We start from the raw sequence: 26363 nt of genomic DNA on the forward strand, positions 1-26363 counted from the left end.
GCCGGGTGGGGTCTGCAGAGCGGTGTCACATATGCACAACCGCTGCTCATAAAACGTTACGCAAGAACCACGCAGGCCGACAGAGACCTGCCGGCGCGAACAGCTCGCGTCCACATGCTAAAAACATCTGGCCTGTGTTAGCTCCACGTTCGTGACAAATCTGTCATCTGAACATAAAATGGGAAGAGTTACGGCGACTGCACATGGAAAACGCAACCAATTAACTTCTAACGATAACAGATGGTATTTATGCTCAAACTAGTCCCAAATATGAGATGAAATAAAAATGTAGTGAAGATGCTTTATTAAAATGAAAGCAGGAGCGATCAGAGTAACTCACGCTGTCCGGGTTTGCGGCAGTAAACACCATTGTTGCCTGGTTGCTGGTCTGAGAGTCAGCGGCATTAGAGGGAGTCACACACAGAGACGACGCCGCCGCGCTGCGTTTGACCTTCTGAGGTCGAGTGAGCACACGTGGTGAAGCGTGTGTTTGTGTATGTGGCCGACACATGGAGCCAGAGGAACGTGGAGGTGTGTTGCTTTACCAATAACACTGAGACGGGTCATGGAGCCGGGGCGTGTGTGTGTGTGTGGTCCTCTTGAAACCAGCAGCAGATGTGAAGGTGACCACCACGTAGGCGGTGGAGCTCACTGGGACCAGCGCTCTCTCAGGCTGCGTGGCTCCACATGCTGCAGGAGCCTCTCTGTGCCGTTGACCCGTCTCTGTCGCAGCTGGAGGAGACAGGATGGAGGATGGAAAGGATGACAGAGACTGAGGAGGCTGCTGCAGGTACTGAGCTGTCACTCAGAGGGGGGGAGTCTTCGCTCATCACAACTTTTCCAGTGGACAGAAGCCGTTTGGTGGAACACACTGTGCTCTGTGAACTGGTCCCAGTCTGCTGGTGGGACGGAGCCTGGAGCGCGTCGTCCTAGAGACCAGGGAGAAGCTGGCTCACATTTGGAGTCAGTTAAAAGCAATCATGCGAGCGTTTCAGACACCAGTCTGAGCAGAACATCTCCCCTCAAGTGTGTCAGACAGAGACAGAGCTGGATCTGCTTCTGTCCTGATTTGCCCTGATTTGTGCTGCCAGACCATCAACACTTTCCAAATTGCACTTTCCATCAATAAAATACAATAATAAAAACACACTGACAGTATTTCTAACACCCTATAACTCTGAACACACACACACACACACACACACACACACACACACACACACACACACACACACACACACACACACACACACACACACACACACACACACACTTTTATACTCTCTATAAATGTACAGTGTGAAGTATGAGAACATGTAGTTCATCAGTCCCTCTGTGTTTGTTGCACTGCCCCCACGTGGCCAATAATTAAATAACACAACGTCAGTAGTATTTACACTCATTCATTATAGTGAACTCAGTCTGTAATTAGCTCCAGTAGCGTCTACAACAGATCTGTATCATACAGGAAGAGTCCCAATCAAAGCAAAGCATTTCCTCAGCTCAAGTCTCAAACCGGAATGTGTTGCTGGTGTTTTTCTCTGAGATTGTGACACCACCTATTGATGAAACAAGAGGTTTTAGTGATCTACATCTGAAGTCGAAAACAGGACACTGTGACATTCAGATTTGTTTTTAATGGATTTCTACTGGATTAAATTAGGACCAGAAAGGATGGAATCGCTCATCAATAACTTCATATTCAGTCTTGCTTCCGTAAAAGATATTCAGCCTGAAAAAACAAACCACAACATCTCTTCAGGATTCGTTCGCTCACATTCAACAAAGAGATCACCATCCAAAATACTGACACGTACCAAGAATTCCACAGGATCCTCTGGTCTGACCTGGGAACACTCCAACATGGCCTCCGTCAGCGACGGCATCACGTACTTCATCAGATAGTTCCTGAGTGGAAGAGCCCGAGCTTCCTGCAGCGCACGCTCCTGCGTCTTCACCTCGGACAGGTTCGCCTGCTGTGAAGGATCACACACACATAATGTACGCTCACTGCCTGTTCCTCCTGTCCTGAGGCTGACTCCGCTCTGGACGCACCCACTCCTCATACTGAGCCGCCATCTCTGCCAGCGCAGCCTCGTTCCCGCGTCTCCTCTCGGCAGCTGCTGCGGCCACTTTCTGCTTCCTCTCTTCTTCTGACTTCCTGTCCTCCGCTTCCTGTTCCTGTGGACTCCTGCCGTAGTTCCTGGGCATCCCCACCATCGCAGTTATCTCCTTCATCACATCCGCATACTCTGGATCCCCTGTGGTGACCTCTGCAGAGGGACAGGGAGCTCAGCCCAGCGCCCGGGGGAGGAAACGCTGCCTCATAGACGGTGCGCACCAACGTGTTCTGGGTGAATCTCCAGCTCGTCAAAGAAGTCCAGCAGCGTTTCCTCAGCCGCGGCGCGTCGCCTGTACCTCGTCAGACGAGCACCGAACTCTGCCTGTGTGAAGCGCATCTCCTCGGCCACGCTCTCTGGAAGTCCTTGCACACGTTTGGTCAGGAAGTCATCAGATGCTTCAAGCACAATAACGTGTTCTGCAAAGCATAAGACAAGAGGGATCATCCGGTAGTTTGGTGCAAAATGTGTAGCTGCTTCAGAATCCAAAATCTGCGTCTTGTACCGATTTCTACAGAGAAGTGAATCATCATCATCATCATCATCATCATCATCATCATCATCATCATCATCATCATCATCATCATCATCATCATCGTCTACCTGGGGTGATGTTTTTGTTGTACTCAGGTGTTTTAACCTTTGAATCCTGGTCCTCAGTTTCCTCGTCTGTGTAATAAAAGCACAGCATATTCAGGGCAGTGCATATTATTCTAATGTATGAAGCCACTGACACTAACCCAAGAAAATCAGCTTCGCTTGCTCATAGGTCTTCGGGTAGCCTTCTAGAACAAAGCCGTGGTTCCTGCACGGCTTTGAATTCAGCCTTTCTTGCAAGATGTCAAACACTAGATGGTCGGCCAGTCGGCCTGAGGAGCAAAGCGCTGCTTTAGGAATATTAAAAATCAAAACAAATATATAAATAACACAGTTTGTTCCACCTTCGTACTTGCCTGCGTTTAGCTCCAGGCTTTTGGTCATGTTTTCCAGTCGAGTCTGTGCAGCAGCTGCAGCAGCAGGGTCGCCTCCGCTCGCTGTCGCCCTCTGGAGGACACAGAAACAAGGTGTCGTCGCCTGACAGCAGTGCAAACGCAGGGGCCTCGGACCTACTGACCAGCCGGGTCACAGTCTCCTCAATGAGCTGCGTGATGGTGACGTGATGTATCTGGTAGTGACTGCAGAGCTTCTTTGCAACCGTGCTTTTGCCGGCAGCTGGAGGTCCAACGAGGCAGATTCTGACGGGCTGCAAACAGAATGAGAGCAGCTCTCATCTGATCTGACGTCAGCTCATTGCATCTAACCTTTAACACTCACGAGCAGCTGCCTGGTGACTTTATACTCCTCTACGAGCTTCTCCATGTTCTCAACCATCCCTGCTTCACAGGTCCAGTGAAGATTAAAGGAATCCTTTATAACAAACGCGTCCAGACGAAGGTTGATACGAAGGTACTCAAGTTCGTGTGGCTGAAATGAGAGACAGACATCAGGGCTGGTCCCCTCTCAGGCAAGTGTGTTATAATACAGCATCATGAGAGCACTGACACTGACGCTAAGCTTAAGTTTAGGTTTGAACCAACTGAAAATCAGAACCTGAAAAGCGCTCATGGCGATGGCTTCCTCTTCAGGTATTGTGACAGTTGTTCCTGGACCAAGTTTATCACTGATCGCCTGAACAGTGAACAATAGTAGCTTTAAATTATTTTCTTCCCACATTATTCTTAAGTTTATGTTTTTTTATGCCTTTCCCCTGCATTCATACCTGTACAATGTCGCCCAGGGTGTTTTTGGAGTCATCAACAGCTAGTATGTACTTAGATGCTGGTCTGAGTTCAATGATGTTCTGGATAACGCTAAAAAGGGAACACAGTGGGTTCAGCTTTACACTTGAGAACTCAGTACAGAACAGTATTGGGGGAAAATTCCAATCACCCTGCGAGGTCGTATACGTGAATTGTGGGAATGTAATTTCTGCCCAGTCCAAATATGGGAACGTCTGGACACTGCATCAACCAAGACACCTGTTAGAAAGGATGAGGGTCCAAATTATCCAAACAGTATAAACACAGACACACGGTAACGTTTAACATTGGTATTTAGTTACCGCTGACCTTGAAAAAGTAGTGAAAGAGGTTCTCTCCCCGTCCGTACTGGAGACCACACGCTACGACGTAGCAGGTAAGTTTGGGCTTTTTCTGTAAAATGGTTCAATCAGAAGAAGCTTGAATCCACTGGGGCTCTTTCTAACTAAATAAATATGTGCTTGTGTTTGTGGAGTGCGTGCTTCATTCGGTTTTACCGATCTGCCCAGCTTCAGCACCAGTTTCTCCAGCTGGTCGTGGAGTTTGAAACTGGGATGAGGCCTCCTTCTTCTGAACTGTTCCTCTGTGACCAGGACGCCGTCCTCCTCCTGAGGACAGAAACCAGGCTGCGTTTCACACAGGGCACAAGGGGACAAGGTGTTCAGGGGGTTTTACCTCCAGCCTCACTGGATTCTGGAGCGTGGCCACAGCCCGGCTCATCACCGTCGATACTAGGATGAACATTTTACGAGACTTGAACTTTTCCACCTCAGCGTGAAGGGCTGTAAAACAAGGAGCACACACACACACACACACACACACACACACACACACACAGGGTGAAGCCGCGACGTAGTGGGACTGAGACTCAGAACCCGCTGGACGTTCCCACCTGTGATCGCCCACGTGGCCTCTTCCAGCTGCTGTTGTGTAGCAGACTCTGCGATGTTGTACACGACCACGTCACATTCCAGCAGGCGCTGAAGAAGCTCGTCTCTCGTGGGCGACTGGGACATTTTATATTTCATTATTGATAATAAAACTGCCCAACACATGCAACAGTCACATTAACTCTGCATCACGACAGTGCTCATAAAACAAAACATTGATCTGTCAAAGTGACATAAAACCAAGCATTCCAAACGGTAGGTTATAGCGTCTTATACAGGCTGATATTCACTCACGGAACCCACCGTGTGCTGCTCCAGCAGGAAGCTCCGTCTCTCGTCTGCGGACGACGGCGACGCGGTCGCTACCACCTGGAAAGGTGAGGCTGGCGCCTGCTCGGCCTCGGGGCTCTCAGCGGGCGCACAGGCCGATAGAAACTGTCGGGACACGTCTGGGTAAAGAGCGACATCTTGTTTGAGGCTAACAGTTAGAGCGGAACCATGGTTTCACCTCGGCGATGCTCCTGGAGGAAAATCCGTCAACGTCGCTGATAAAAACACGCTTGGGGTGAGTTTGTTGGTCTCCCATTTTTAACCGGCAAAGTGTTACTGGTTGTTGTGTTGCTTATACGTATATATTTTAGTTAGTATAATACTTAGTTTAATGTTAAAACAAGTAAATGAAATGTTTAGCTAAGCTAATTAGCTTTGTAGCATGAAAAATAGTTCGTAGTCCCCGTTGCTAAGGACTCATTACGGTTGCTATGGCCCAGCCAATGAAAGGCCCCGTTGAATCTACGTAGGCTGCTCACAGTCACTGCTCACTGCCAGAGTCACGTGTGGACAGAGAAGCTAAATGTTTTAACTAAGGGACTTTACATAAATAAAACTGTGACGTACTTGTACTTTATGTTTGTCGTGTATTAGCTCTGAACTATTAGCATGACGACTTAGATCCAGCACAAACTGCTGTTTGTACCTCCAACCGTTCATTGTCCTTACATCCAGTCCACAATAACTCCCCCAGTGCTAATTCAACACCCCCTGAAGCTCCACATCCCAAGAGTGCCTCCTAGTAAACACACGCACACACACACACACACACACACACACACACACACACACACACACACACACACACACACACACACACACACACCTGTTGGCTGAAGATCCCCTTATGGTGCAGAACAATGGTTCGCTGACATGGAAACTCTCAAAGCACCCCATTTATTTATAGGGCTGAGATTATCTGCGCTGCTCTGCTGCCGGCGGCGTTGGAGGGTATGTTCTCTGCACAGACCTCCGCACTCAGTGGAACCGTGTCACGCCGTCAGAACCTGGTGATACTGTGCAGGGAATGATTGCCAGCGTATTGCCATGTATAGCAAGCGTCTACAGCTTATCAGAGACTGTGGGGCCAAACATCAAACGGTGTGTCAGCGATCATTAGAGCAGGTTTATTAAATGTCTGGTATACAGGTCTGTTACTTTGTTTAAACAGGATTTAAGCCTCAAATATTAGCCTCCACGCCGCATCCTCTGGTGGTAACACGTTGTGTGTTTACTATGATTGAAACAGCTGCTGATGTGATTAATATGTCAGCCATCAGCTGTTTGTAGAAGGCGTGTGTCGCTGTACAGCAGCTGTTGGCTCTGTAGCACAAAGGACGCGGTACTGTTCACTGCCAAGGGCTGGTTTCAGTAACTCACCACTCAGCAAGTGACAAGTCAGTTTTAATGGCAATGATATTTCATTGACAGTAATAAATGTTGTTAATAGTTTAAATTTGTAAGGGACTGATTGTTTGGCTCTCAGTAGGGCCCAGAAGTGAGAAGCACTTCAAGTCTTTCTGCGTGTTCCTCCACATGCGTGTGCTGTAAACAGGCCCCTGTCTGAGTGTCTCTGACTGTTAGGAAGCAATTGTTAGCTTCAGCAGCTGCTGAACTGTGAGTCCTGTGTTGGAGCGGGTGAGGGCTGAGAGGGGGCAGCTGTCAGGACCACAAACCTGGGCTTTCCACATTCCCATATAAGGACCAATGTCCCTCAAATCCATGACCCATTTAGGCCGACTGGGCTTATCCTGATAAAGGCCTGGTGATAAAGATAGGGCTCTGTTGACAAAACACAGCGATGGTTTCATCCAAAGCCAGCGGTTCTGCCGCTAACAAAGAGCTGCTTCCAACGTTTTGTCCCCTCGTTGGCTTTAAACATCAGAACCACCTCCATCATCCACTGGACAGTCAGAGATGCTGTGTTGGGCTGAATTAGACTGCACAGGCGTCCTGTACCTAATAAAGTGGCCATTTCAGCGACAAGGCAAGTTAATCAGCATCACATCAAGGTTGTCCCTGCTTTCATCAAATGAGGAATTATTAGTAAAAAGCTATGACATAAAACACTCAGCTGAACAATTCCCAGTCATTTTGTACTTAATTGATAATGTTGAGGGAGATTGAGCCGTGAGGATACGAAGGCAGCGCTGTTACGTGAAAGCCTGGAATAGACATTTAGGTTAGTGGAGTCCCTCTGCAGGCAGCATTACAGCACATGGCTACAAATGGAATATTTCAAAGTGTCGGTGGCGTGTGGGGGGTATTTACATTCCTGCCGCCCTCACGGGGGCCGGATGGGTGACGAATAAGGAGCCTGAGCTGCTCTCAGTCGATGGCGACGCGCGTCCGCCGCCACCTGTTCCACTCCACTTCCCTAAAAGGAGACGCCGGAGCCAATCAGAGCCGAGGGCTGAGCACGGCGGCCTCACGCGCCGTCCGGAGCTGTTGTCTGCTGGAGGCCCCCCCCCCCGCCTCTCAGCTGCCATGCTTCCTGACCCCCCCCTCCTCACACGCCTCGGCGCCGCCGCCGTCACAGGCAGGTTTCCCCCGTAGACGCACGGCTCCGTGTCCAGATGGCTCAGAGAGGCTCAGGTTTCCAGCGCCCTCACTGTCATATTAGCACATCCCGAGTGGGAGCGGAAGAAAGACTGTGTATCAAGCAGAAAGGTGATGACATGATTATCACAGTACAGCTGCCATTTAGAATTCATTTAATATTTAACGGACATTTTGACATAATGAGTCTACTGCTACAGTAGCTGATGCTTTGGCTTGTTAGACCTTGTGAAGATGAAGGATTGTAAAGCAGATCTGTCTAGAATGTGAACAAATGTTCTAGTGAAAATAATATCCAACTCCCAGAATGCCCATATAAGACAACTTTTGAATCCTTTATTATGTGACCTCGTCCTTTCATCTCCAGCTTTCCTCCAATTCGGCGGCGTCTCTGACACAGGAGCCACTACTTGGCCATTTGGCTGAAGCAGCACTTAATTTGGACTTGGGTGAACTCCTGAACCCGCCCACCAGCCTGCAGCCTCAGGAAGCTGGCACATATTTAAGGACCCCTGTCGCGCCCTCCTGCTTTGTCCCAGTGGAAGCTCCAGCCCTGCGGTCACAGCTTGGTGAGTGTCTGTGTTTGTGCTGTGGGTCTGTGGGAAGAATGAGCAGGTGGAACTGGTCTGTGAGTGTTTGTTTGGAGCAGTTCGTGTGATCAGAGTAGAAACGTGGTTGTTGTTAGATGGAGGACATTAAATGAGGTTTAGGATGATGCATTTTACTGGACAGACTGGAGAAGACTGCATCTCAAGACCTCTGAAGTAGCAGTGATGCTGTAAATCTACTGGATGTGTTCCCCTGATGCTTGTGCACAGCATCTCACTACTTCATTAGAAAAACACTGGGCTGAACTCTGCAGCAGCCACATAATGTGTATTCACAGATGTTGATGTTGAGTGACTATGGGATGCAGGCTGAGGACACAGCCTTGAAGGATCTGAGCACATGGTCCAGCTCTTTGTGGCGACAGCTGAGGAGGGACCCACTCAGCCTCAGCTGCTGAGTGTCTCAGAGAGAGAGGAGGGTTTGTGGGAGGGGGTGGAAGCTGAAAATAGACCCATGAGTGTGTGTGAGGGGGTCCGGCCATGTCCCAGTATGGCTTCACAGGCAGCTGTGGGACCAGTGAGCAGACGGAGGCTCTCAGCCTCACGGTTCTGAGCAGAGCATCCTAACCTGAGCTCGTGCTTCACCAGAAGGCCGGCCGAAAACCAAGCAACATGTGTGACGACGATGAGACCACCGCCCTGGTGTGCGACAACGGCTCCGGCCTGGTCAAGGCTGGGTTCGCCGGGGACGACGCTCCCCGCGCCGTCTTCCCGTCCATCGTTGGACGCCCCCGTCACCAGGTAGGAGGAGTCCGAGCTGGAGCAACGCGGAGCCACGGCGGCGGTGTGTGAGTCCCTGACGTGTGTTTGTTGGGCTCCCAGGGTGTGATGGTGGGCATGGGTCAGAAGGACAGCTACGTGGGCGACGAGGCCCAGAGCAAGAGGGGCATCCTGACCCTGAAGTACCCCATCGAGCACGGCATCATCACCAACTGGGACGACATGGAGAAGGTGAGGCTCAATCAACACACTACATGCTTTTGTTCCCACATGAATCTGACCACGGAGCCGTGACTCCTCGTTCCACAGATCTGGCACCACACCTTCTACAACGAGCTCCGCGTGGCCCCTGAGGAGCACCCCACGCTGCTGACCGAGGCGCCCCTCAACCCCAAGGCCAACAGGGAGAAGATGACCCAGATCATGTTCGAGACCTTTAACGTCCCCGCCATGTACGTGGCCATTCAGGCCGTGCTGTCGCTGTACGCGTCCGGCCGAACCACCGGTGAGTCTGCGCCTCCTCGCTGGCGCCTCCTCGCTGGCGCCTCCTCGCTGGCGCCTCCTTCGCCGTCTCCTTCACGGCATCACCTCACCGCCCGCTTCCTTTGGACAGGTATTGTTCTGGACTCTGGGGACGGCGTGACCCACAACGTCCCCATCTACGAGGGCTACGCCCTGCCCCACGCCATCATGCGTCTGGACCTGGCCGGTCGAGACCTCACCGACTACCTGATGAAGATCCTGACCGAGCGCGGCTACTCCTTCGTCACCACCGGTGAGGGAGACGCCGCCTCACGGCGCCGCAGCCGTGAGCTGGCTCCACTCACATCCAGCCTCCTCTCCTTCTTCCAGCTGAGCGTGAGATCGTGCGTGACATCAAGGAGAAGCTGTGCTACGTGGCCCTGGACTTCGAGAACGAGATGGCCACCGCCGCCTCCTCCTCCTCCCTGGAGAAGAGCTACGAGCTGCCCGACGGCCAGGTCATCACCATCGGCAACGAGCGCTTCCGCTGCCCCGAGACGCTGTTCCAGCCGTCCTTCATCGGTGAGTCGCCTGCGCCCTGTTAGAAGCAGACCTGCTGTTTTACCACTGCACACTTCATGCAGGTATGTGCGTTCTCCGTTTCTTGTCCGTGCCCAGGTATGGAGTCTGCTGGCATCCATGAGACCGCCTACAACAGCATCATGAAGTGCGACATCGACATCCGTAAGGACCTGTACGCCAACAACGTGCTGTCCGGCGGCACCACCATGTACCCCGGCATCGCTGACCGCATGCAGAAGGAGATCACGGCTCTGGCCCCCAGCACCATGAAGATCAAGGTGGGCGTCCGGCACAGCGGACCGCTCAGATCCGTGTGTGAACCGTGGTCCAACCTGCGCCTCTGCTCCTTCTCTCCCCTCCCTGCAGATCATCGCGCCCCCTGAGAGGAAGTACTCCGTGTGGATCGGCGGCTCCATCCTGGCCTCCCTGTCGACGTTCCAGCAGATGTGGATCAGCAAGCAGGAGTACGACGAGGCCGGCCCCTCCATCGTCCACAGGAAATGCTTCTAAACACCCGACCAGCGCCAAAGACCCAAACACCAACTTTCCATTCGTGTTGTATTTCTACTGTGCCTTTTGCTGTATATACATGTACCGTTGTAATAAAAATAGTTGCTTTTGACAGTAATCTGAGTGTTGGAGTGCAGACATAGCAAATTCATACATGACTAAATATACCATGGTTAGAGGGATACAATGATAAAAAATAAATCAAATAAAAATGACATGAGCTCCAGTTAATTGGATTACTCAGTGGGTCTAAGGGGAAACACACATAACTAAAAACGAATCAAACTGCACCCACACTGAAGCAATTCATCCTTCTTCCACCGCTAACTGGCCACTCAGGAGGAAAACATCACCTTCACTGAATCTGAAAGGTGCTACAACACCCAAAACCTTTCATTTAGGGTCTGAATTTGCTGCGGTCTTCAAGCCCAAAACACGTCTCCCTTTTCCCACGCTCCCTAAATGCACCGCCTTCCCATTGGCACTCACTTCCTGTCACAGGTGATATGAATGAGGATAACAAAGCGTCCTGGCTGCTTGCGGTTTGTGTCACAGTGAAAGGCGACAGAGCGACGCAGACTTGAAATCGTTGAGCGCTTTGGACCATGAAGATCACAGACGGCAACGTGATCCGCTTCCACCTGCAGGTCCTTCATGGGATCACTGTGAAGAGCTCTGAGAGGAGAAGAGAGCGGCGGTCCATCAGCGGTGCCAAGGTCTTCGGCGTCCCCCTGGAAACCGTCACCAGGCGATACGTTCCCGAGTTCGGTCTGGTTCCGTGGTGAGTGGAAACCGCACGACTTGAGAACACGACCGCGAGCGTTGGAGCCGAACGCGTGTTTGTTCCTCAGCTTCCTGGTGGAGGCCTGTTTGTTCCTGCTGGAGCGAGCCGGGACCGTGGGGCTGTTCCGGAAGCCCGGCGCTCTGCCTCGGATCAAGAGCCTGAGGGTAGGTTCTGGGCCCCTGGCGCTGCGCCGCCCGCCCGCTAAGCCCCGCCCCCACCCGCTAAGCCCGCTCCGTCCCGCTTTCAGGCCAGGCTGAACCGAGGGGACGAGTGCTTCTCCTCGGAGCTGCCCTACGACGTCGCCACGCTCGTCAAGCAGTTCTGCAGAGAGCTCCCGGAGCCGCTGTTCCCCTGCGAGGTCCACGAGGCGCTGCTCAGGGCCCAGGCGCTGGCCACGGAGCAGGACCGCATGTCCGCCCTGCAGCTGCTGTCCTGCCTGCTCCCCGCCAGGAACGGCTCCTCCCTGCACTACCTGTTTGACTTCCTCTGCAAAGTCTCCCAGAGGTACGAGCGAGGCCGGGGTCCAGTGGAGCCCAGAGCCCGCTTGGAGAGGCTGCTGGGACGCGATGCTGGCTTCACCTTGTGTGTTTGTCCTCTTTATCTTCCCACCTGCTCCAAGATGCTCTGAGAACTTGATGACCAGCGCCAACCTGGCCATCGTGTTCGCCCCGTGTCTTCTGCCGCCTCCAAACAAGGCCGAGATGTCTGAGCGGCGGCTGGAGCTGCGGGTCCTCGTCCTGCGCAGCTTCATAGAGAACCCTCATCTGTTTGGTAGCGAGCAGTCAGCGAGCGCGCACCGCGGCATCCAGCACACGCTCACGCGCTGCTTTGTGTTCCACAGGTGTGATTCCGAAGTCTGTGATGGACAGCGTGGGTTTCCTGACGAGCTGCAGCTTTACGCCACCTGCACATCCAAAGAAATCCAGCAACAGGAAGAGACACAGTTTAAAAGGTTGCTCAAAATGGAAACAAATTCATTAAGCAGTAACGTCATAACACCTGATTTAAGTGGATCAATTCTGTGTTTGCTCTATTTCCTTTATCAAATACATTTAGTGGTGCGATCTGTAAAGACTCCAAATTGGATTCAAGGAAGGTCAAAGGTCACGGCTCCAGGAAGCGAGCATAGCCAGAGGTCGGCATCTGGAGACAAACCCAGTCTGAGGAGGAGCCTCGGTCTGGAGCACTTCCCCAACATCCGCATGTTCAGGACCTACATGCCGTCTTCAGGTGAACTACAAGCAGGAGGACGCAGCGGGAGAGACTTCCAAAAGATGATTAAATGATAATAATCTGTTATCAGACGAGCCTGAGGTCGAGCCATTGGAGGGTTCCAGTTCCACCGGGAAAGGCTGTAAGACACCGCAGCCGAGGCTGAGACGGTAACTGAGCAGCGTAGCACCATGACATGAGCCCCACTGACGCGGGCTGAATGTGGACCTGAACCAGGACTCTTCTGGGCTCGACTGTTTGTCTGCAGAGACCTGCGTTTGCCGGCGTTCACCAGGAGCAGCGACGCCGGCGCCTCTCCTGTGCTCACGGCCGTGGGGAAGCTGCACTTCACGCCCTGGAGACGATGCTCACTCTAACGTCCCGAGGGGTTTTAGGCATTTTCACTTTGTTTTATCGTCAATTTATTTAAATTGAAATTTAATTGTTTTATATTTTTAATAAATTTATATTTATTAGTTAACAAGAGTAAATTGTGAGCGTTTGTACCAATGATTTGGACTTCAGTGTGTAACTTGTTGGAGGAAGGTGCTCAGACGCTCTACGTTCCTGCTTCGGTTGTGATGAGCTGTGAAACTAAAGGCCAATCAGGACGCGCGTTGGTTTCCTAGCAACTGCATCTGACGCGAGGCGGGACACCTGCGTAGGCAACAGCCACGACCACGCCGGAAGTGTTCTTAATACCAAAATAAAACGGACGCAAATCAAATCGTTGCAATGAGGCAGAATAACGAGTCGAGTGCACATTTAAGTAATTGCCAAATAAATACATAAACGGCATTAACTTAATTAATATTTTTGGGTATTAAGGAAGAAACGTTTATGTTGGAAGGCGGAAATGTCCGTGTTTTTAGAGCAGCTTGACAGACGTCCCTCCATCTACACGGAAACGGTAAGAAATTATGACTTAATCCATTTGTAATCCTCGTCATCTGTTTTGTGTCTGTTAAATCTTCATAATGAATGTTATCATTAATCAAGGTCTTTGATTTATATCTGCAAGACGTCCTGTTTAAACGCGTGTGTTTACATGGCTGTGTTTACGCAGTTAGTGGCGCATTAACCCTTTAGGTTTCACGGACTCCCTTCATATTTAATGAGCTGCTTCTCGTGTTTGCTCGTGATGACGCGTCTGCTGCTAGAAATGGCTCCGGCGGTGCGCTGCTCGTTGCTCGGCCTCCTCCTGTGTCTCCAGCTCGGCCTGGCTCCGGCCCGCAGCCCCCGCACGGCGGACCAGGTGTCTGAAGCCGACATCCAGCGGCTCCTGCACGGCGTCATGGAGCAGCTGGGCATCGCTCGGCCGCGGGTCGAGTACCCCGCACATCAGGCCACCAACATCGTGGGGCCTCAGAGCATCCAGGGTGGGCTGAGCGCTTATTCATTTTACATTGATTAACTAATGAACGTTCATATACTGTTTGTTGTTTATCAAAATATTTTGTGATGTAACATTACTAATGAACAACCGACCAGCTGCTGCTGACTCTGGTTCTTCTTGGCTGATGGAGACGCTGCCGTTTTATTTGCGGTGATTGTACTGCGCGCTTTGCGCCACCAGGTGGCGCTCACGAGGGGCTTCAACACCTCGGTCCGTACGGAAACATCCCCAACATAGTGGCTGAGCTGACGGGCGACAACGTCCCCAAAGACTTCGGGGATGACCACGGGTACCCCGACCCCCCCAACCCGTGCCCCCTGGGAAAGACAGGTGCAAACCCTACGTCTGTGCAGGACAGGCTTCTGTGCTTCACATGTAGCTGCGCTGTGAGCAACTTATGGCCCTTTAATTATATCTGTCGTGTCCCATTTTCCAGCAGCAGACGGGTGTTTGGAAAAGGCTCCAGACACGGCTGAGTTCAGCAGAGAGTTTCAGAAGCACCAGCATCTATTTGACCCAGAGCACGACTACACTGCAGCCAAGTGGGTGAGTTCCCAGTCAGAGGAATAAACTGGTCATCGTCATCACACGGCGAATGGAGCCCTGACCTTTAACCTGCCTCTCGCACTAAGGATGCTTTTTATTTATTTAACAGTGGCAGCATCGCTTTAATGGAAGATTAAATGTCATTCTGCCATTTAAAGAATCACACTATATGAAATTAACATGAATTAATTCCTGCTGTGGCAGGGCTGTTCTGAGTGCTTGGATTTCATTAAATCCTTTCCAGCATCTTGTGGAACAAACAGACTGACAGTAAAACAATAGCTCCATGACTTTATGTCTGAAGGCCTGTTTTCTGTTCCCTCTAAGAACAAGGAGCTTCTGTACCAGAAACTGAAGGGAGGACCAAAAAGAAGAAAGCGGGTATAGTATTACGCTCCTTGCTTTGTCTTCCTGTGTTTAATTAGGAGCCTGAGACACAGCAGCAGCTCACATCTGCCCCTGAAGCGCTTTGAGCGCCGTGCCTTTTGTCACACGCGACTGTGGGTTGAGGCGATGAGACGTTAAGTCCTGTCTCTGTCTGCAGAGCGTCAACCCGTATCTGACGGGCCAGAGGCTCGACAACGTGGTCGCCAAGAAATCGGTCCCTCACTACTTTGAGGAAGAGGAGGAGGCGCCGACTCCATCTGCATCCACCAAGTCCACGACTTAAACTCCTGCAGCTTTTGATGTGATATCTCCGTCTGAGGGTGTTAACACTATGTAGTTCACTGATATGATTTACAAGCACTGGGCCTGTGGCTTTAATACATTAGGTGAAACAAAGACTTTGATGCTCTAATTCCCTTTTTGCTTTGATGAAGAGGTCCAGTTGTGTCTGTCATCCATCCACTATCCATGCTATTGATTTCCTGGTTTGTGTTGTTGTGCAGGATGAATCTTAAACTTGAAAAAGTCCAAAAAACAGGCGTTAAATACTTCCAGTAACCGGCCGTGTACAGATGTTATAAATATTTAAACCTAGTGATTTGGAGAACTGCGTGTACAGATCCATTAGCCCTCACTGATGTTTTTGTATATCACCTCTGTGTCTTGAAGCAAACATTACGTGCAGCCTGTGTAAGTGATGGTTGGGGACCGTTCCTCCGGAGCATCAGCATCCTGATGAGTGTCTGCTCACCATGAGCAGCCAATCGCTCTGTCATCTCCAGCTATGCTCGTTTCTCCCGTTCGTGTTCGAATAAACAATTCGTCTGCATTGACAAAGTGTGGAGGCAGATGTGGTGAAGCTCGCTGTCCGCGGGGCGTGTTCTGCTGAAGCTCTGAAACTGAACACGCGTTAGAAAAGCCGCTCAGTCTCCAGAGGACGCAACAGCAGGAGCCGCAACGCGCGCACTTTGACCGCTTTAATATGAGGAGCTCAAAAAGAAAAGGTAACTTTTTTAAATCACATTCTTAACTTGTTGCCGGTGCGTGACTCGTGCGTAACGTTTGCGTAAAAGTTGCGCGTAAAAGTGCCGGTGCCTAATGTGGTTTGCTGTCACCCCAGCTTCGGCCATGAGGGGACCGTCGCTGCAGGTCTCCCTGACGCTGGTGCTGCTGCTCGGCCTGAGCGCCGCGGACGCTGCGACCCCTCATTCGAACGGAGCGCGTGCGAGCGCGTGTTTGCAGCCGCCCGTCGGCGCGCTGCTCTCCCGCGGTAATCCGGGCCCCGCGGCCTCGACAGACGAGGTGCTGGAGTCCAGTCAGGAGGCGCTGCACGTCACGGAGCGCCGGTACCTGCGGCTGGACTGGTGCAAGACGCAGCCGCTGAAGCAGAGCATCAAGGAGGACGGCTGCCTGGAGCGCGTCATCCTCAACCGCTTCTGCTACGGACAGTGCAACTCGTTCTTCATCCCGAGGCACATTTACCAGGACGGAAACGCCTTCCAGTCGTGCTCAGCCTGCAGACCCAAAACCTTCAGCACCGTCACCTACACCCTCTACTGCCCGGGACAGACCCCGAACACCAGGAAGAAACGGGTCCAGCGCGTGAAGCAGTGCCGCTGCGCAACGATCGACACGGATTAGTGTTCGTCCGGATCGATCAGATCAGCGTCCAGACCCTCGGAAGCACCGCTGATTCTACTTATCAAGTACGTTAACTCCAAGTAAACAGTTTTATTTGTGACGGCAAAGGACTGCGAGCGGGGAACGGGTTGGAGCCAAAGACGTGCGGACAATGGTTCCACTGGGACGGACACGTCCAAGGACGTCCACTTTACGGTGTCACTGTAATCATGCGTTGTTGTATGTGAATAAATGTTTCAAACTATGAAATTCTTTATTTATTATTCAAACATATTGTAAAAGGTAAAATATACACATGAATGTAAAATGAGTCTTAATACAGAAAGCATCAGTCTATTCTATTCTTGCCTCTTAATCCGATCTCTTTTAACCTGATTACTTTTTCTTACTGTAGGTTTCACATGAAGCTGTAAAGTGACTAAACGCTGTGTGTTGAGCTCAGAAACGCTGGTTTGGCATCGGCGCCGACATCAAGTCTGATCCAAACTGGGAGCCAGGAAAAGTTGACTGCGGCTGAAACGACCGTGCAGCGAGTCGCGCTCCTCACGTTCTTTCTGTCGCAGCCGCTCTTTCTGTTGGGAGCAAAGAACGCAGAGTGGATCACGGGGCACCTCGTGCCACGCGGCTCATTCAGACGCTGATCGTGTTGGACGTTTGTGAGCGTTCGTTTCTGACTTCTCATCTCACCAGACTGTTTGGGTTGATTTTCCTGGTTTCCACCTTCTTCTCGGCCGTGAGTCGATTCACTAAGAGCTGGGCCTCCTTCAGCCTGTAACAAGGAGTGGGGTTATTATTTAGGAATTATTTTAGGAACGGCTTCCCAGTTTGAACTGGGCCGACTGGTTTAACGCGACCCGACCTCGCTTTGGAGATGTTCTTGCTCTCCCTCTTCCACTGGGCCTTGAAGTCGACGCAGAACTCAAACCAGAGCACAAAGACGTGAGCAGGCGTCACCTCCTTCTCTCCGGCTTTAGGCTTCAGTCCAAAGTACAGAACCAGGTCCTGAAAGCTGAAGGACGCGTATAAAAGAGAGGATTAGAGGAGCAATCATCCCGACTGGAGAGCTGCTGGTTGACCCCTGACCTCTGCTGTGCCGTTGCTAGGCGACAGGACGTGTCGGCGTGGTCCCTTCGCGCTGCACAGAAGCAAATTCAACAGACTGGTCAGACAGACGTCGCTTAAATAGGGTCAGAATGCTTCATATGATGGTGACCTTCTTTCCTGGAGCTTCAGTGCTTCAGGACGTTCTGGGAAACTAAAGTCAGAACGGGTCATTTTATAACCGTCATGTGTTTCGGGCAGGAGGTCAACAGGCCTGTTTTAACGCTGTGACTGCGGTTCCAGTCCGGAGCTGAAAACTAACACCGGCGTGTTTTTAAAGTCAGTGGTTGCGGCTGAGCAAGGCATCGCTGCGGCCACTCACCACACAGCACGAACGCCTCCATCTTGTCCTTAAACGGCTGCAGGTGTTCCTCCGGCGCGTCGCAGCAAACCTTCTGAACGTCTCGCTCACATCCTGCGAAGCAAAAACAGCCCCGCGTCAGAAGGAGCGAAGCAGCTCGCGCGTCCGTCCATTTGACCCGTCTCCATGTCAGACGCTCGTCGTGACGACACCAACGCGTCCTCGTGACCCTGGGCTGTGGGTCAAACGAGCTCCACCTGTGGCGGCGGGAGGTCCTCTGCCTCCGACCCGCAGCGCTCGCTCTCCTCCGGTTCTGCCGGGCTCCGCGGCGCTGGGTCCAATCAGCGGATCAGAGGAGCCAGTCATAATAGAGGCTGCGGAGGGAGCCGAGCCCCTGCCCTCCCGCCCCCACGCCCGTCCCAATCTCCCAGATAAGATTACAAAAGAATACTGTTTTGCTCCAGGACTGTGTAAACTGTGGAGGCTGAGCAGCGAGACGCCGTCTGTTTGTCGCATAAACGGAGCCAGCTGAGGCGCCTCCACACGTGAGGCCGCGGTACACGGGCTGCAGCAAAGCTGGGATTCGGGCCTGAATGAGGTCCGGACCGGTCGCCTGCTTGTCCAGACCCGACAAATCAGGTCGCATCTGCTTGGCTCGATGCCGCAGATGTGTTTTTATTTACGACTTTTCATAGCAACCGAACAGCAAACAAGCGCAGTGAAGCATGAGGGCAGAACAAAGGGAACCTGCTTCAGATCGCACGGCGGTTTGGCCGCGCGATAACACCAAGCCGCGCTGAGAGGTGAAGAAAGGTATCAGCGCAGCACATCTGGAGGCCACAGAGGAACCGGTCCAGGGTCTGAGCAGCGCTGCAGATACCGGAGGTCTGGAGATTACGTAAGTGGGGAGCGACGGCGACACCGGCACAAAGGCACAACAATGGCAGATCTGATGGATGGAGGATTAGCAGCTGGAAGCTGGAAGCTGGATGTGGACGGCGCCAGGCTGGTATCAGAGTCCTGACGGCCCAGACTGCAGGCAGACAGTCTGTGACTGGCATCATCTGGGCCAGAGAGCACAGCTGATGGGAAACCAGCACAGAGATGTGCAGAGGGCGCGAGGAGAGGCCCGACGGGCCGAGGTTCCGCCCGTGGTCCCAGAGCCCCGGGGCTCCGGGAGTCAGAGTCTGGCTGTCTGTGCGCTGCCTCACGTACGTGTCAGGTCCCGGCCCAGTTCCCTCAGGTCTCTGCTCAGGTCCTCGAACTTGACCTGCGCCGCCAGGAAGACGTCCTGCGGCTCAGGCAGCGGGAATGTGCTCTGGTCCGTGCCGGCGTTCTGGTGGGATCCAATCACAGCATCAGCGGGCTGGAAGGTGTACCAGCAGAACCTCACGTTCCAGATGTGCTCTTTGTCATTCATCCTGCTGCCGGCAGTGTGTTGCAGTTACCTGGTCCACGTGGTGCAGGTAGTACGACGCCACGTAGTCCACCAGGCTGATGCGGTTGTCCTGCAAAGGAAAAGGACCTGAGCATGAAGTGGTACCGACCCGCGGTGCCGCTGTGTGTGGACCGAGGACTTGCCCTGCTCTTCACGTCTTTGAGTTTGGGCAGGATGTCCAGGCCGAAGCCGTCCGCCTGTCCTCTGGTCCTGCTGCCGCCGTTCATGTAGTTCCCCAGAGCCAGAACCAGCGCCATCACGTCCCTGACGCCGTCCCCCCGCAGCAGAACCTTCACACACAACACAGTGAGACGGGTCACACAGCTCCCGGCAGCTGGACGCGCCCTCACACACCTGGCAAACAGCGGAGATGGTGCTGAGCTTGCGCCGGATGGAGGCGAGTCCGTCCTCGAAGGCCGCCTGGAAGATGAGGCAGCGAGCTCTGCCGGCGAAGTCCGGGATCCGAGCCAGCTCGTAGAGGAACCTGAGGAGGAACACAAGGCTGAGCGGCGCCGACGAGGCCAAAGGGCACGGCGTACGCAGACACCCACTGCTCCGGCTTGTCCAGCAGCTCGACCTCCCGCGCCCCCGCCGTCTCGTAGTGCTTCCGGATCCTCTCCAGCTCCTCCGGCTGCGCTCGCTGCCACATTCACAGTAAAGCAGCAGTGAGTGATCGCACGGTCGCGCCAGTGGAAGGAGTGTCTGTGTGTGAAATGACGCCCACGTTTTCATAAAGCGCTTCAATGGTCTCCAGGTCCACGGAGGAGTGGTCCACTGTCAGGACGGCTGCAGGCGGAGAGTGGAGTCAACCTCACGTTAAAGTGCAGGATGTGCTGTTTACTCTACATGTACTCACCCTGCTGGATGTCCTTCATCTCCAGGTGGAGGCTCGATATGAGGATGCCCACGGCCTGAGAGCGCCTCCCATCCAGCAGCTTCACGATCTGAGACGCGGTTCCCAGGAATAGTGAGTGATTAGTGCAAGCATTTAATTCAGCCTCATTGTTGACGATGAAGGACTGAATCATTCACTCATATCTGAACCCATTTGTTCTCATATTCCATTCCCTCTTATTTGCTGAGTCCATTTGTGTATAGTCAGAATGATGCAGACGTCAGCGCCCTCTAGTGGACAGTGGACGTATCACTGCTCTCACCTTCCTGGCTTTGGTTTTCTTCTCGTAGGCCTGTGACAGCGGCTTCCTCTTGGTCTGTGCGCCGGCTTTGGCGAACAGGTCCTCGAACTCACCGGTGTTCACTATGTCTGGTTCCTCTAGATCGTTCCACACGGTGTTGGTGCTAAGAACCGAGAGAAAACATTTTCTCAACATTTCAGCCCCAGAAATTCTGAGCGAGTGAGTGAGTGAATGTGAGCGCACTTGTCCTGGATCTGGATCCTGGTCCAGTAAAGAGGCTTCATGGGTCGGGACGGCTCCACTGCCGCCTTTCTGGGGGCTTTATCCCCCATGAACCACCCATTTGGAGGAGGGGGAGGTGGGGGGCCCAGGCCCGGCGTGGATGGAGGAGGAGGTGGTGGTGGGGGAGGAGGGGGGCTGGGTGGTAGAGTCTGAGGAGGAGGTGGAGGAGGTGTGGACGGGGGCAGCGAGGCTTCAGGAGGAGACGAGGATGGAGGAGGAGGTGAGGACGGGGGAGGAGACGAGGACGGAGGAGGAGACGAGGACGGGGGAGGGAACGAGGACGGAAGAGGAGACGAGGACGGAGGAGGAGACAAGGACGGAGGAGGAGGCGAGGACTCGCTGTCCTCCCTCTGAGCAGCCAGGCCAAGGCTGACAGAAGCCAGGTCCAGCTTCTTAGGGATGGGCTTCTGCTGCTGAGGCGCCTCCTCGTCCCCGGAGCCCCTGACGGAGGTCTCCCTGTCCGTCTGGATGCAGACGGAGCGGAGGGACTTGTGTGGAACGTCGTCGCCGGTGGACACGGAGGCGTCTCTGTGGTCCCGGCGTCGCTGGGCTCCAGCCTGGGACAGTCGGACCTGCAGCTCTGCCAGCCTGATCTCCAGCCGGGCCACGTGGTCCTCGTTCTCCAGCCTCAGTCTGGAGAGCTGATGGACGTGGTCGTCCTGAAGCGACACCAGGTTTAGCTCATGCTCTTGACCCCTGGAGCTCCCTCCTTCATACCAACCTTTAACTTGTCCAGCTCCTCGTTGCATTCTCTCTTCAGCTGCAGGAGAGCAGCCTGGTGCTCTGAGGCCAAGCAGAACAGAAACGCCACGGTTAAAACACACACATACATGTCTTTGAAGCTGCTGGGACCTGCTGCATCACAGTTAGATGAGCTTAAACGGGACCGAGGCCAGACTGACTAATGGATGCTAATAATCAAACCTGGGACCTTGTTCCACTCCCAGTCTCTGCTAAATGGTCCACTGGCTGAACTTTAAAGCAAATGCTCATTACGTAGCTGGGTCAAAGGGTTGAAGTGTGGACACACAGGTTGGGTGGAGCCGTGTTGACTTTAGCATTAGAGCAGAACACACAGCTCGGCCTTTGTGTTTATCTTCTAGGCTGAGAATTGTTCTGACCTTCTCTAAGTCTTTTTGAACGTCTTTTTATTAAAAGCTGTTCTTTTTACTGGATGCACTTTCTCTCATTAGCCCAGAATCCTACGAGCAGCAGGAAGTGAAGCCAAAGGAAACGTGAACTCTACCTGCTTCTGTGTACTTGAGTCCAACCTTCTCGTCCTTGGGCGGAGGCCAGACGGTGTGGAGCCGTCCAGGGGTTCGCTCCTCTCCGTCTCCAGGGGTGGGCGACTGCAGGGAAAGACCAATAAAGATTGAACGTATCTGTTGGGCTCATCCTCACAGAAGCGGCTGATATTATGCTCGGCTCATATGACGCATACTTTGCCGTCATTTTTCTTCTCTGGCGTCTTAATGGACGTTCTCTCGAAGAAGGCTCTCAAGCCGTCTTTTTCTGTTCGTATCTTCTTCCTCACGGCCTCCAGTTCTCCTCTGTCTGCCGTTGGATCCTTCTTTAAAGGCTTCGGGGTGAAAAAGGCCTTGAAGGCGTCGAATGCGGCCTCTGCGCTGGACACCGGCGGCTTCGTGGACACGCCCGGCTCCTCTTTGTCCTCATCTTTGTCAGGGCTCTCTTGACTTTCGCTCTCCGGCTCCCTCTCGTTTTCCAGCTCTCCCTCAGCATCCGTCTCCTTCCTCTCCTCCTTCTCCTCCCTCTTTTCTCGACTCAGGAACTGGGAGATTTGCTCCAGGAAGCCCCCTTGAGCCTTGGCGTCCCCCTGCTTGTCACTGAGAATGTTCCTCCTCGCTCCAGGTTTGCTCTGGGCCGCGGCCTCGCTCTCGGACTCCTGCACCTCCTTCCTGGCAGCTCTCAGGCTGCTGAAGAGGGCCGGGAGCCCGGGCCTGTCCGTGGGGGAGCTCGGAGAGAAGGTGGTTCTGCTAATGGAGGATGGAGCTGGAGGATCGCTGGCCGGGTGGTTTTGGTGGATCTGGGAGGCGACGTCTGGAGAAGCATCTGGTTTCTGCTGATCTTCTTGGCGGTCTTTGTCTTCATCTTCTTCTTCATCCTTCGTGGAGGAGGACTCTCCGTGCTGCTCCTCAGCTTCCACCGTGGTGGATTCATCTTGTTCTTGGACGACAGGTCCGATTCGAGTCACAGTGATCACTACGTGTTTGGTTGGTAATGGTGGAAGCTTTGCAAAGTGCTGGTGTCCATGAACAGGGTTTACATCCTCGCCGGCTTCTTCACAATCACCACCTGCTGAGCTGTGCTCACGCGTCGGCTGCAGAGAGCCGTCACTTCGCTCGTCTGCTGTAGTTTCCTGATCTGTTGCTATCGTCTGTTTCCTGGAGACGTCGTCATCATTCACGGCCAAGTTAAAATGTTGGATCTCCTTCATTTTGTCTGAGTCACTTCGTTCCTCAGCCCCGTGCTCCTTCGAGGTAGAGCTCATTTTCCTCTACATTGACATAATATTAGCGATTGAGCTCCACATTGTTGTGTCTTACATTAGAGAAATGCTCCAGTCGGTCAAACTGCTCCTAGGATCAGCGTCCTGTTACAGCAGCAGCCGCTAAAACCTTAGCAAACAGCAGTCGCCCAGAGCCGAACTCAGGAAAGACAGCTGAGTAATGGAGCCCCGGCAGCTCCCAAGCCCCATGTGTGATCCAGCTCCTGCCTTCGTTCCTCTGCACTGGTTGCTCTGGTTCCGTCGTCGCGCCGCGACTGCAAACAGATGGCGCCTCGGCCGCTGACGACGCCCCGACAGATCCGTGAGCAGATGGAGGCTACGCCCAGAGGTGAACCTGCAGGGCAGCAGCACCTGAGCCCAGCCCCTGACTGGGTCCAGCTCCCGGGCCTGCGCCACCGGCTCAGTGTTGTCCTGACACAAACAGACACTCATGGCTCGTGTTTGTGTTTCTCACAGGTTACACCCTTGTTTGGTTTCCTGCTACGTTATCACGAGCAGCAGCGCTGCTGCTGCTGCTGCTGCTGCTGTCATTACACTGAGCTGAGGTCTGAACCACGTTCACTCACCCTGAACTCGGTGACGTCATCCTCCTGCTTCTGTGTGGACGGATGAGGCGCTCTGCAGAAGGACTCCTCCACCTCCCGCTGCCAGGTCTCCTCCTGCCTCTGCAGAGCTCCATCTGAAAACACATCCCAGTGAAGCTGTTAGTGCTGATGCTCCAGTCATCTTTACTTCCTGTAACAGAATAAAGCTGCTTCCCAGCAGCTTCTCCTGATCAGCTGACTGTGTCTGCTCATGCAACACGTGAGCAGCTCTAAGCTTTACTTCCCTCTGGGTCAGCGCACGCAGAGGCTGCTCGGTGCTTTCGGGTCGGACCGGTCCAGGTGTCCGCGTCAGGTGCTCACTGGCACTTTACGCCCCAGTGAACACACACAGCTCTGCCAAAGCAGCAGGGGGCCGTTACTTCCAGACCCACACACACCTTCATCTGCTCTGTTCTGTTGACCTCGCTAACCAACCACGGACTGACTGGACCTGCTGAAATCCTCCAGCATCGTTACCTGACAGCAGCAGAGGTTCTGGTGCTGCACATCCACAGCTCCCTGCTTCACTCGGGTCACTGGGGTTCTGAGGCGGGCTCGTCTCAGGGCTGCACATACGGGGCAGGAGTGGCGCTGGAAGGGTGGAGGTCGTGCTTTCAAAGGGGGAAACATCCAGGTCTCCAGGAGGAGACGGAGGCAGAGAGGAGGCGATGGCGACCGGACCAGCAGACAGACAGTTGCTGTCCTCCATCCTCAGCATCTGGTGCAGACTGTGGTTCATGGCTTCAACCAGAGCCTGAAGCTCCTGGACCACCTGGTCGTCGCTGGACAGCCGGTCCCGGTTCTGTCCAGCCCTGCTTCTCTGTGGACCGCATCCTCTCATCCACGCTGAACTGGTCACACTCACCCGGCGGATGATCTCCTCCACCTCCTCGATCTTCCCCACGACCCGCTGGGCCGCCACCCTCACCCCCGTCTCCCCCAGCCTCCCCCAGGAGGCGTCCTGCCCCACGACCCGCTGAGAGGCCCTCACCCCCGTCTCCCCCAGCCTCCCCCAGGAGGCGTCCTGCCCCACGACCCGCTGATCCACCCTCACCCCCGTCTCCCCCAGCCTCCCCCAGGCATCCTGCGCCGCTCCGTGTGCTGAGACGCACCCTGAGTACGCGTCGTTGTCGTACTCTGAGGAGTCTGAGTCTGAGTCCAGACTATGTTGACCCTTTGCCGCCTCCTGCAAACGCCTACTGTTCTCCTCCATGGGTGAAGCAGCAGGAGAGGGCTTCGCCTGAAGCTGGGTCCGACTCCTCCGGGTCCGGGCTGTCATCCGGACCTTGAGGCTGCGTATCCCCTGGGCGGTTCTCCTCCTCTTTGGAGGGTTCCGGCTCCGGGGGGATTTGGGCGACGCGTCCCTGCTCCTCGTGCGCCCGTAGCAGGGGGTCTCGGGTTTGACGCCCTGCTGGTTGCCCATGCTCGCCCGGGGCAGCAGCCAGCGGACCTCGGAGGAGCCTCCCGCAGCTTTGAGCGTCTCCTTCAGGCCTGTGAGGACCAGCCTGCGGGCTTGAAGCTCCATTGGGTCCTCCCACTGGGGGGCTGGTGTGTGGTGGAAGCAGAGAGAGGCTGTGATGGGGGCGAGGCCGCTCCTCTCGCTGATGAACATGCAAAGTAAAGTGGTGAAGTGATACTTGAGAATCCTGACAGGTAGAAAAATCCTTCCTCTCCTCCTTCAGCAGCAGGAAACTGCTCGGACCACTTGCACAGACTGGTCCAGATCAGCCTGTCCGCCCACAGTGACTGACTGGAGCATCGTCCAATCAGAGCCGCCTCTTAAGTCCTGCTTTATGCTGATTGGTTCATCCGGTGGGGCTCAGTGCAGCTAATCTGGATCGTGCAGGTTCTGGGGGAAGTTGGTCAGCAGATGCTGGGTTCAGTCCTGTTTACTGGAAGTGTTAGTGGCACCTGACATCTGCCCTCAGGCCACACGCTGCCTCTATTTAGGTCAGTAGCGCCACGCTGAGCTGCATGATGCTCACGGCTAATCTGAGCAACAGCTGTTAGCAGGTAGCTAGCAGATTATAAAGTCACTGACACCTTCAGCAAGGACAGGTGAACCTTAAAGACAAGAAAGTGATGGGCCCATGGGTTGAACTGCTTCCTACTGTAAATGACTTAGCGTTTGTGAACTCAGTGTCCACTAGATGTCAGCAGCGTCTTTAGCAGCAGAAAGTGACCAGAGGAGGAGCATATGGACCCTAATAATCACTTAGAGCTCATTCACACTGGATAATCTGTGAGTGAAGGTATTTGCCTTAGTTACTGAAGTCACTGAGGGACACATGTGATGGACTGGTGCTGCTTCGACCTGTGGATCACTCACTGGAGCGCGTTAGAACTGTTCTAATGACTACACACCGTGTCTGTATCACAAGCTAATAAAATCCTAATATATTATTTACCCAGCCGTCATTTTAACAGATGTACTTAATAAATGAAAAG

General features: G+C 53.4%; 6 protein-coding genes across 10 annotated transcripts; 4 read left to right on the top strand and 2 right to left on the bottom strand.

Moving 5' to 3' along the window:
* Positions 1-1617: 1617 nt before the first annotated feature.
* LOC114849503 (adenylate kinase 7-like) lies at positions 1618-5566 on the bottom strand. Of its 3 annotated transcripts, none has more exons than XM_029141058.3 (18): positions 5318-5566; positions 5113-5244; positions 4812-4926; positions 4595-4701; positions 4417-4527; positions 4229-4312; positions 4050-4138; positions 3880-3970; positions 3711-3788; positions 3435-3584; positions 3235-3363; positions 3074-3164; positions 2861-2989; positions 2724-2789; positions 2342-2539; positions 2056-2273; positions 1818-1973; positions 1618-1732 (listed from the first exon to the last, which is right to left on the bottom strand). In XM_029141058.3, the coding sequence occupies exons 1-18, from the start codon at positions 5393-5395 to the stop codon at positions 1703-1705; spliced, it is 2052 nt and encodes a 683-aa protein (XP_028996891.1). In that variant the 5' UTR covers positions 5396-5566; the 3' UTR covers positions 1618-1702. The 3 variants fall into 3 exon arrangements, with proteins under 3 accessions (XP_028996891.1, XP_028996892.1, XP_028996890.1); XM_029141059.3 differs by having other exon boundaries at positions 1818-1976; positions 4607-4701; positions 5318-5564; XM_029141057.3 differs by having other exon boundaries at positions 1818-1976; positions 5318-5564.
* On the top strand, positions 5199-10795 carry actc1a (actin alpha cardiac muscle 1a). The gene is made up of 9 exons (XM_029141065.3): positions 5199-5374; positions 8066-8267; positions 8895-9047; positions 9129-9257; positions 9336-9531; positions 9640-9801; positions 9879-10070; positions 10167-10348; positions 10437-10795. Exons 3-9 carry the CDS (start codon positions 8919-8921, stop codon positions 10578-10580), a joined length of 1134 nt encoding a protein of 377 aa, XP_028996898.1. The 5' UTR covers positions 5199-5374; positions 8066-8267; positions 8895-8918; the 3' UTR covers positions 10581-10795.
* A 267-nt stretch (positions 10796-11062) lies between these two features.
* Positions 11063-13067, top strand: LOC114849505 (rho GTPase-activating protein 11A-like). Its single transcript, XM_029141064.3, has 8 exons — positions 11063-11361; positions 11432-11528; positions 11612-11868; positions 11984-12135; positions 12206-12316; positions 12421-12594; positions 12668-12746; positions 12845-13067. The coding sequence occupies exons 1-8, from the start codon at positions 11186-11188 to the stop codon at positions 12951-12953; spliced, it is 1155 nt and encodes a 384-aa protein (XP_028996897.1). The 5' UTR covers positions 11063-11185; the 3' UTR covers positions 12954-13067.
* A 245-nt stretch (positions 13068-13312) lies between these two features.
* On the top strand, positions 13313-15742 carry LOC114849510 (neuroendocrine protein 7B2). Of its 2 annotated transcripts, none has more exons than XM_029141071.3 (6): positions 13313-13486; positions 13737-13955; positions 14153-14302; positions 14412-14518; positions 14846-14899; positions 15063-15742. In XM_029141071.3, the coding sequence occupies exons 2-6, from the start codon at positions 13739-13741 to the stop codon at positions 15186-15188; spliced, it is 654 nt and encodes a 217-aa protein (XP_028996904.3). In that variant the 5' UTR covers positions 13313-13486; positions 13737-13738; the 3' UTR covers positions 15189-15742. The 2 variants fall into 2 exon arrangements, with proteins under 2 accessions (XP_028996904.3, XP_028996903.1); XM_029141070.3 differs by having other exon boundaries at positions 13321-13486; positions 14409-14518.
* Positions 15743-15767: 25 nt separating this feature from the next.
* LOC114849511 (gremlin-1-like) lies at positions 15768-16795 on the top strand. The gene is made up of 2 exons (XM_029141072.3): positions 15768-15909; positions 16026-16795. The coding sequence occupies exons 1-2, from the start codon at positions 15888-15890 to the stop codon at positions 16544-16546; spliced, it is 543 nt and encodes a 180-aa protein (XP_028996905.1). The 5' UTR covers positions 15768-15887; the 3' UTR covers positions 16547-16795.
* A 23-nt stretch (positions 16796-16818) lies between these two features.
* On the bottom strand, positions 16819-26110 carry LOC114849502 (formin-like). Of its 2 annotated transcripts, none has more exons than XM_055506362.1 (18): positions 24393-26110; positions 23898-24010; positions 22051-22153; positions 21526-21587; positions 20766-21463; positions 20544-20685; positions 20243-20330; positions 20111-20172; positions 19938-20026; positions 19741-19870; positions 19530-19676; positions 19397-19456; positions 19164-19314; positions 17970-18062; positions 17630-17681; positions 17406-17555; positions 17234-17315; positions 16819-17118 (listed from the first exon to the last, which is right to left on the bottom strand). In XM_055506362.1, the coding sequence occupies exons 1-18, from the start codon at positions 25525-25527 to the stop codon at positions 17017-17019; spliced, it is 3459 nt and encodes a 1152-aa protein (XP_055362337.1). In that variant the 5' UTR covers positions 25528-26110; the 3' UTR covers positions 16819-17016. The 2 variants fall into 2 exon arrangements, with proteins under 2 accessions (XP_055362337.1, XP_055362338.1); XM_055506363.1 differs by having other exon boundaries at positions 16824-17118; positions 19164-19284; positions 24393-26109.
* Between the last annotated feature and the right edge of the window lie 253 nt (positions 26111-26363).

This window comes from Betta splendens, chromosome 24, assembly GCF_900634795.4.
Source record: "Betta splendens chromosome 24, fBetSpl5.4, whole genome shotgun sequence".
In the NCBI taxonomy this organism is placed as follows: Eukaryota; Metazoa; Chordata; class Actinopteri; order Anabantiformes; family Osphronemidae; genus Betta; species Betta splendens.

Coding starts and splice junctions, on each gene's coding strand:
- LOC114849503 (XM_029141057.3), bottom strand. CDS start 5,395: ATGGGAGACCAACAAACTCACCCCAAGCGTGTTTTTATCAGCGACGTT. Junction 5,245..5,317: donor CCTCCAGGAGCATCGCCGAG/GTGAAACCATGG, acceptor GTGTCCCGACAG/TTTCTATCGGCCTGTGCGCC. Junction 4,139..4,228: donor TCTTTCACTACTTTTTCAAG/GTCAGCGGTAAC, acceptor CCTTTCTAACAG/GTGTCTTGGTTGATGCAGTG.
- actc1a (XM_029141065.3), top strand. CDS start 8,919: ATGTGTGACGACGATGAGACCACCGCCCTGGTGTGCGACAACGGCTCC. Junction 9,802..9,878: donor CTACTCCTTCGTCACCACCG/GTGAGGGAGACG, acceptor TCCTTCTTCCAG/CTGAGCGTGAGATCGTGCGT. Junction 10,071..10,166: donor GTTCCAGCCGTCCTTCATCG/GTGAGTCGCCTG, acceptor GTCCGTGCCCAG/GTATGGAGTCTGCTGGCATC.
- LOC114849505 (XM_029141064.3), top strand. CDS start 11,186: ATGAAGATCACAGACGGCAACGTGATCCGCTTCCACCTGCAGGTCCTT. Junction 11,869..11,983: donor CTCTGCAAAGTCTCCCAGAG/GTACGAGCGAGG, acceptor ACCTGCTCCAAG/ATGCTCTGAGAACTTGATGA. Junction 12,136..12,205: donor AGAGAACCCTCATCTGTTTG/GTAGCGAGCAGT, acceptor TGTGTTCCACAG/GTGTGATTCCGAAGTCTGTG.
- LOC114849510 (XM_029141070.3), top strand. CDS start 13,739: ATGGCTCCGGCGGTGCGCTGCTCGTTGCTCGGCCTCCTCCTGTGTCTC. Junction 14,519..14,845: donor ACTACACTGCAGCCAAGTGG/GTGAGTTCCCAG, acceptor GTTCCCTCTAAG/AACAAGGAGCTTCTGTACCA. Junction 14,900..15,062: donor GACCAAAAAGAAGAAAGCGG/GTATAGTATTAC, acceptor CTCTGTCTGCAG/AGCGTCAACCCGTATCTGAC.
- LOC114849511 (XM_029141072.3), top strand. CDS start 15,888: ATGAGGAGCTCAAAAAGAAAAG. Junction 15,910..16,025: donor GAGGAGCTCAAAAAGAAAAG/GTAACTTTTTTA, acceptor CTGTCACCCCAG/CTTCGGCCATGAGGGGACCG.
- LOC114849502 (XM_055506362.1), bottom strand. CDS start 25,527: ATGTTCATCAGCGAGAGGAGCGGCCTCGCCCCCATCACAGCCTCTCTC. Junction 19,677..19,740: donor CCATCTCCGCTGTTTGCCAG/GTGTGTGAGGGC, acceptor TTGTGTGTGAAG/GTTCTGCTGCGGGGGGACGG. Junction 17,316..17,405: donor AAGAACATCTCCAAAGCGAG/GTCGGGTCGCGT, acceptor TCCTTGTTACAG/GCTGAAGGAGGCCCAGCTCT.